The following is an 8466-nucleotide window of genomic DNA, read 5'->3' as shown; positions in this document are numbered from 1 at the left end:
CTAGCTCTTGTAGACCAGGCTGGCCTCGAACTCCCAGAGATTCGCCTGCCTCTGCCTCCCGAGTGCTGGGATTAAAGGCGTGCGCCACCACCACCCGGCTTTAAAAATGATTTTTAAAGGGAAGGGCCGTACTCAAAATCTTCTGCCTAAATCCTTGGAAATAAAATGTTCTTGGTGATGCATTAAGAGAGATCAGCAGGTAAAAGCAGTTGCCATGCAAACCTGGCAGCCTGAGTTCAATCCCCAGACTCCATGACAAGGTAGAAGCAGAGAATAACCCCCCAAAGCTGTCTTCTGACCTCCACACATATCACAGCATATTCACCACTCTTAATGTTAATAAACATATATTTTAAAAAGAGAAATGAAATGTTCTTCTGACATCTCTAAGACTGGAAGGCCTGCATAAACAGTGAGGACATTCTAGTGTGCAAACCAACTTTTCACCAAGCCAGGCTGGCAGGTACCTGTCGTTTGATGGAGACCAACTCCATGTCCAGCTGTCTCAGCACCGTGGTTGCAGCAGTAGCATTAGCAGACACAGCCTCCACATCTTCTTGGGAAAGAAACATTCCTTTTGGAGGTTTCCTTTTTGCTCTATTTTTAGCTTGTGTACTATGCTTTTCTTTTTTGACCTGAGGAACTGTCTCTGTAGGGGGCACCTGTATGATATACATATTTGATAAATGAAATTAAAAAACAAAAATGTCAAATGGATGGTAGTGTGTGTCTTTAACATGGCCCCAAACAACCTAAAACAATCACCATTCTTATGAGCATCCTAAAAGGGAAGCTATCTGTGAACACGTCACTTCAGGAACACTTTTCTACTTCAGGCCTCTGATAATAAGAACACAAGGAAAGAAAAAAACAATTGTGCTTTCTTAGTAGCTGTTTATATTACATGCGGATGAGTGAATACTCTGACCTCCAGCAAAGCAGACTGTATGACACAGATCACCTATGGTGGGTGTGGGGGGATGGGGAGGGGAGGTTGTTAACCTTTCCATTAAGATATATACAATTTAGCTTTTCGATTGGCTTACATAATTTTCCCTACAAATGTGCTCTCATTTTTAAAATCATTGAGCTAATTTTTTCAGTGCTTTCTCTAATAAGAAAACCTTCAGTAACAAAAAATACAAAATCTTGGTAACAAAATGACTGTTTTACAGGCATCATTTAAGCATAAGATTTTAATTTGGGCATGGTGGAGACATATCTGTAATTCCAACATTTGGTAGGCAGGAGAATCAGAATTTCAAGGTCAGTCTCAGTTACATATTAAGGCTGGGACCAACCTGGGTTATAGCAGACCTTGTCTCAAAAAAGCGGTGTGTGTGTGTGTGGGGGGGTAATACTCAAGGATAAAGCCAAATACTTAGTAAACCTTTTGCTTTATATTTTAAAAGACTAAAATGAAACAATGAAACATAATCAAACAATGATGATAATAGAAATTCCTTAAATGTGTGGTAATAAGTAATGAGTAGAATAAACTATATTCTGTGTAGCATTATGCTATTTCATAAAGATTACTTATTGGTCACGTGTGTTTTAATAACATTTTACACTTAAACTAAGATTTAACCTATTTTCTTTTTTAGTTAGACTCGCGCCACATAAAAAAGAATTACAAGCCTGGAGAGATGGCTCAGTGGTTAAGAGCACCACCTGCTCTTCCAAAGGTCCTGAGTTCAATTCCCAGCAACCACATGGTGGCTCAAAACCATCTGTAATGAAATCTGGTGCCCTCTTCTGGCCTGCAGTCAGAGCAATGAGAATACTGTATACATAATAAATAAATAGTCTTTAAAAAAAAAAGAATTACAAAATATGGCAAAATTACAAAAAAAATTGTTCATTTAAAATGTGTTATTGAAAAAAAATTAAAAAAATGTGTTATTGAAAAACCTAACAAATAACAATATACCAAAACAAAGCAGAACCCCAAATACACTTCATTCTCCAAACAATCTCACTCTATTATCCCTGAGGACCGAGTTATTCAGGGACTTCTGTGAGTCCCTGAAGACTGGTCATCCATAAAGGATGTATGAACCCTACTTCAGTGAGTCTACTTTAAGGAGCTGTAATATGCATATCGAATATATTGAGGCAACATTTCAACTTTCAGGAATGATTTTAACGGAAAAAGTGTACAAATATTTAGACATATGACTCATTAATTCAGTACTATTCACAGTAGCAAGGACTTACTAACTATAATGTTCAATGTGAACCTTTGTACTCAGCACTTAATACACTACTGCACAAGAGGCAGGAGACACTGGTAGAACTAGTTATGACATTTACTGCCTATGAGTATTTGGGAGAAATATACCTCCTTTTTGCTTTCCTTGTTTGGATCAATCTCAATGTCAATGGGGTTACTTCCATTTGTTTCTTCCAGTTCATCCTCACTGGAAGATAAGAACAAATTACTGAAAGTTTATTCTGTATTAACTCTATTTCACATAAAAACATAACATATGGCCAGGTGAGGTGGTACACGCCTTTGATATCAGCACTGGGAGACAGGCGGGCAGACTTCTTGTGTTTGAGGCTAGCGTGATCTCCAGGACAGCTAGGGCTACACAGAGGAACCAAATCAAAAACAAAACAAAACAAAACTTTATTCTAAAATTGTTCTATACATCTAAAGACTGCTAGGATGAACTTTTTTTCAATTCACATAGATTCCCAACCTTGTAGTTCTTTTAGGGCAGTGTTTCTCAACTTTCCTAATGCTGTAACCCTTTAATATGGTTCCTTGATACTTCATAACTGTAATTTTGATACTGTTATGAATCATTATGTAAATACCTGATATGCAGGATGTCTTAGGTGACCCCTATGAAAAGGTTGTTTGCCCCTAACCAAAAAGGGGTTGTGACCCACAGATTGAGAACCACTGTTTTAGTCTCAGTGATGAAGAACTACTAGTTCGTTTCTAATTGTCCAAATCAACTCTAAATAAAATGTTGTTCCTCTGTATTTATCAAGTGTTTTTAATTTTCAGCTAAATTATCAAATGCAGAAAGTGTCTACTTTTCCTCATAGTTATTTACTGCACGGGCAGGAAAGATCTCCTGACAACACTGAAAGCTGTGCAGTATGAGCTTCCACCTCGCTGCAAACAGACTGTGCTCTCTACTCATGGCTTCTAATGGCTTGTATAATTGATATTTTCAAATTAAGTTTTATAAATACATTGGTATGGCACTTCAAATGCTTTTGCCTGAGGTAGTAAAGAACTCCATCTTTAAAAATGAGATAATTGAGTCTTTCAGAAGTCAAGCAGTTATCCTAATTTGCCCAGTTAAAACCAGGGGAGCAGCAGTAAGGGCAGAATACAATGTCTTCAGTGCCAACCTCACACTGTGTCTCAGGAATCCTTCCCAGGGAAGCCCCAACTCCATGTTGCACTCCCCCAAACCACCACCCATTTCCACTGCTCTGTGCTGTAGGTAAACTGAGGAAGCAAGAGGTAAGACATATCCTTCCTTCCTACAGCTTAATGAGTTAGCCTTACAATCAATGTCCAGGCTGGGAGGCAGGCTCAGGGGTAGAGTCCTAGCAATGTGTAAAGCTCTAGGTTCAGCACCCTAGCACTGAGAAGCTGAGAAAGCAAGAGAGAGAGCAAGAACGTGCATGTGCGCGTGAAAGAGAAATCAAAACTAATAGCAACAACAAACCAATACCCTTCCTTCTAAGAGATAATGAAGTGATTCTGTTACTCACACCAGACACAGCTAGTCAAGGGCAGAAGGATGGTACTGGTCAATACTCGTTTTCCACTTGACAGGATCTAGACTCACCAGGAGATTCTCTACATCAGGTTGGTCACAGGGAAACTATATACTGTGACTAAGACGACACCGTCTGTGGGCTAACTAACAAGAAGGACATCAGCTGCCTCAAGCTCCTGCCACCAGCCCTGCTCTCCTCTTCCCTGAGATGCTTCTGTTATAGCAACAACGTAAGGAACAGATATAAAAATCTAAATTGTTTTTCTTCCTTCTATAGCAAGTTAAACATAAGCACAAACCAAATGACTTTTGTTATTATAGTAAATACCTAAAATAAAAACATCTGGCCCATGAAACAACAACAAAATCCCTTTTTAATTAAGGGTGTCACCTTTAAGGGGAAGGAAGGAACATGTTAAAAGTTCACCAACTGCAAAACAGAGATCTACAGAGGGACTTTCATATCTACAGTCTCTCAGAGGAAGGCAACTGAAGAACTTTGTGTGAGTTCTGGTACAAGGGAAACCCTGCCTGTCCTCTCTGTGCCCCCAGCTCTTAGAACCAAGTGCTCAGATGACATCCCGAGCAGAACACTTACCTCTCTTCTCTCTCCCGTTTTTGTTTCCGAGCATGACGATCCATCACGCTGGTTTTAGTTCTTGTTTTCTTCCAAGAGTAGTAAAACTTCACCAGACTTGCTATGGACTTATCAGGAAGCTAAATGCAAAAAGCAAGTTGGTGTACACGTGAAGCTAGTACTAATCAAATGTGCTTAAGACATATTTCATAAGGATTATTTTCCTATATTTTAAAATGTATGCAAGTTTGAGGCCAGCCTGGTCTACATAATGAGTTTCAGGGCAGTCAGGGCTACAGAGAAACCCTGTCTTGAAAAAAAACATAAAATGTATGGAAGGGAAAAAAAACCTCTTAAAATGCATTTCTTTTTAAAAAATTTTAAACATTATTATGAAAAGGTTGCAACAACAACAAAAATCACACAGTAAAATTAACCAGACTCAAAACCATACAATTCAATGAACTTCTTTGTAGTTAGAACAGCTATTCAGAACTGAAGCTATGGAGTTTCACATTGTATTTTATGCTTTCAATATTGAATATTTTTATGATTTATCCACTATGAAAAAAGGAAAATCCATAACAGAGTTAGAACTACAAAAAAAATAACTACAAAAACAATTAGCTTGTTTTGCATTTTTCAAAATACGACATTTTCTTTCTTTTTTGGTTTTTCAGGTCCCTGTGTAGTCCTAGAACTCACTCCATAGATCAGGCTGGCCCTAAATTCAGAGAGTTCCAACTGCCTCTGCCTTTAAATGCTGGGATTAAAGGTGCAGACTACCATGCCCAGCCACTCTAAGATAGCAAGCCCCAGCAAATCTGTGACCTCCCCCATCGAGGCTGTAGTTATAGATATGTATAAAATGTCTAGCTTGTTATATGGGTTCTAGGATCTAAATTTTGGTCTTCATGACCAAGTGAAGGAAACTCTGAGTCATCTCTCCAGCTCCAGGTTTAACTTCTACAAATTCATTTTAACATTCAATGCAAGCATGAGTAAATGTTAGCCTGAAGTGTATCAATAGCTTTCTGAAGAGGAAAAAATAAGTACACCTTCCACAGACAGACAGGGATTTGAGATATTCCTTCCAAAACAATCAAAAATCCTTTCTGTTGGCTTAAGCTTGTGAGGACTGCAGCTATAGGGTTGGGTGATGACGTGGAAGTGTAGACTATAAACTTGAAAAAGAGAATGCTTCACTCTATACCTAACTGTTGAGCTATAGAGCAGTGAGTGTAGTTAGCTGCTTTGTCCAAAGGAACTTTATTCAAAAGGAGATATTAGCTGCTGGAGAGGGAGGTCAGCGGTTAAGAACTGGCTGCTCTTTCAAAAGGCCTGGGTTCAATTCCCAGCACCCAGATATCAGTTCACAAATGTTTCTAATTCCCATCCCAGGAATCTGATGCCCTCTTCTGGTCTCGGAGAGCAACAGACACACAAGTGGTATGTAGATATACATACATACAAGCAAAACACCCACACATATAAAACAAACAAATAATAAATGAGATGTTTGAAGTTGATGATAACCGTAGCTCATGTATACTCTAAGATATAAAAAGCAAGACAAACAAACAAACAAAACAAAACAAAAACTGTCAAAGAAACCTGCTTACCATTTGCTGGATTCTGTGAAAAGTTTTCCCATGAAAACTAAAAGCTTGTTCAAATAAGACTTTATCTTCTACAGTCCATTCATCTGGAAAGGGGGTGAAGTTGGGCAAATCCGCCAATGATTTTTCAATATTATGCTTATGCCAAAAAAGCATCCCAAGAGCCTAGAAAAATGTTATCAGTGAAATTTTAGAACAAATAAAGGAAATATTAAAATGGGAGTGAGATCAGCATGTTTTTATCAGATAAGTGAGAAAGAAGAATGCCGCATATAACACTGTGAAGTTACAGGCATCAACCCCATCCCAGTTTCTGTGAAGATACATGTTAACACCTAGTATATATAATTCCAAGCTCTTTTCAGCACACAGCTCCATGGTACTGAAAACATGCACAGGTATAACACTGATTCCCAAGACTCATCTTGCGAAGCAAACATTGCCGGCTCAATAGTAGCTCTCTTCCCTCTGTCTCCTCTGTTCCAGGCCCCAGCAACCAACTGCCTAGATTCTGACTACTCTTAGTGAGTGTCTCAAAAAAAGTGGAAAACTAGCATTTCTGTCCTTCAAGATTCTCCTGATGAAGTCTATGCTTGCTTCAAACTCTCAATCCTTCTGACTCAGTCTCCCAAGTGCCGGATCCACAGGTTTATAGCTATTCCTTTTGATTGCCACAGGGATCACATTAAACATTCTCAAATTGTGAGACTTGGATTTGAATTTTTATATAAATAGCTTCAATAAAATAAAAAAAAGCAAGCTTCTTTTACAGTCATTCCACCCCTTTCAGTTGTAGAAATGACAGAATTCTATCTTTCTATATCATATGTTTAAAAAAGGGGGAGGAAGCTAACTTTGTTTTAAATAAATTACTTGGGCTACTTGGAAAAATGCAGAGTTAGAAACACTAAGGTAATGTGATATTGATACTAGCTTTACCCAGCTTGTTACCTTGATTCTAGTATTATCCCTTCATCTGGCTCTGAATACTGTTTAATACCCTATTTCTCCTGCAGGTTTCCTACAGTATTCTTGAAGAAAAAATTTAGTAGAGAGGACATGGTGAGTCCTTTTTTTTTTTTTTGATGTGTAAATAAATTAAAAAATTTATTTAGCTGGGTGGTGGTGGTGCAAGCCTTTAATCCCAGCACCCAGGAGGCAGAGATAGGTAGATCTCTGTGAATTTAAGGCCAGCCTGGTCTACAAGAGCTAGATCCAGGACAGCTAGGACTACACAGAGAAACCTTGTCTCAAAAAAACAAAAACAAACAAAAAAACAAAACATAACAAAATTAGTTGGGTGTGTGTACATGCAGATTCACTTGTGTGCATATGTGCATGCATGCCAAAGAACTCACGTGGACGACAGAGGACAACTGAATGACTAGACTTTCTCCTTCCAGCATGTGAACTCAGGTCATCATACTTGGTGACAAATACCCTTACTCAACTGAGCCATCTCACCAGCCCCTCTTTTTGTTTTTGAAAGTCAAGTTCTGTCAGGTATAGGACTCTTTTTCTCTTTCCTTTTTCTGTAGCCTCATGTGAGGGAACCCAGGATCCTGTGTATACTAGGCATGCATTCCCTCCACTGAGCTGAACATCTATCTATCTGATCTATACAGACAATTCTTGGCTGAAAGTTTTTGACTTTTTTCTTTCCACTTCAAATACATCAGATCACTCACTGTCTTTGGAACTCCAAAATTCCTGATGACAAATCTGATAACCTTACTGGTGATCTCTTGCATGTCACAAATGGCTTTTTTCTTGCATCTTTGGCTTTTTTGAGTGTCTCATACTGAATCTTGGTGTGGGTAAGTTCATTCTGAAGTATGTTGAGTTGTTTTTGGATGACATATCAACTTCAGGAGGTTTTACCCTTCCTCCTCCCTTCAAAGTCTCTCCCTATTCCTTCCCTCCATCTTCTCCTGAAATTTCTAAATTACTTACATTGTTTCTCCTCGAAGATGTCCCATAGGACTCCTAGGGACTGTTCACTCTTGTTCACCTCCCCTACCTTTTAAACTCAGTTTAAAGTTTAAGTTTTTTGGGCTAGGGGTATAGTTCAGTAGTAAAATACTTCTTTAGCATGCAGGATGTCCTGATCTTCCACCATCCAGTACCACAAACAATAAAACAAATTGCCCTATGTTCAAATTCATTATCTGCCTATTCAAAATGGCCTTTTGTTTTGTTTTGTTTTTTGAGATTGTGTTTCTCTGTAGCTTTGGAGCCTGTCCTGGCTCTTGTAGACCAGGCTGGCCTAAAACTTACAGAGATCTAGTTTCTGCCTCCCGAGTGCTGGGATTAAAGGCATGTGCCACGACTGCCAGGCCAAAATGGCCTTTTTGAGCAATTGTAATATAACTACTTTAAAGTCTTAAGGTAAGATTTAAGACTTAAGGGATACAGTTAAGTGATAGAGCATTTGCCAAGCATGTTCAAGGTTCTGGGATTATCCCTGGTACCAGTTAGAGGGTGTGTGTGTGTGTGTGTGTGTGTGTGTGTGTGTGTG

General features: G+C 38.8%; 1 protein-coding gene across 1 annotated transcript in view; it reads right to left on the bottom strand.

Annotated features, from left to right (window-relative positions):
* Rcor1 (REST corepressor 1) overlaps nucleotides 1–8466 on the bottom strand; it is an 85393-nt gene that overhangs the window by 15454 nt on the left and 61473 nt on the right. Inside the window, exons 5-8 of the mRNA XM_026781278.1 lie at nucleotides 5952–6113; nucleotides 4351–4469; nucleotides 2345–2423; nucleotides 468–662 (exon numbers count right to left, since the gene is read on the bottom strand). Of these exons, the coding sequence (XP_026637079.1) occupies nucleotides 468–662; nucleotides 2345–2423; nucleotides 4351–4469; nucleotides 5952–6113 (555 nt within the window). The remainder of the gene's footprint in view (nucleotides 1–467; nucleotides 663–2344; nucleotides 2424–4350; nucleotides 4470–5951; nucleotides 6114–8466) is intronic.

This window comes from Microtus ochrogaster, chromosome 1 (genome assembly GCF_000317375.1).
Source record: "Microtus ochrogaster isolate Prairie Vole_2 chromosome 1, MicOch1.0, whole genome shotgun sequence".
In the NCBI taxonomy this organism is placed as follows: Eukaryota; Metazoa; Chordata; class Mammalia; order Rodentia; family Cricetidae; genus Microtus; species Microtus ochrogaster.
This window is presented reverse-complemented; position numbering and strand designations above follow the sequence as displayed.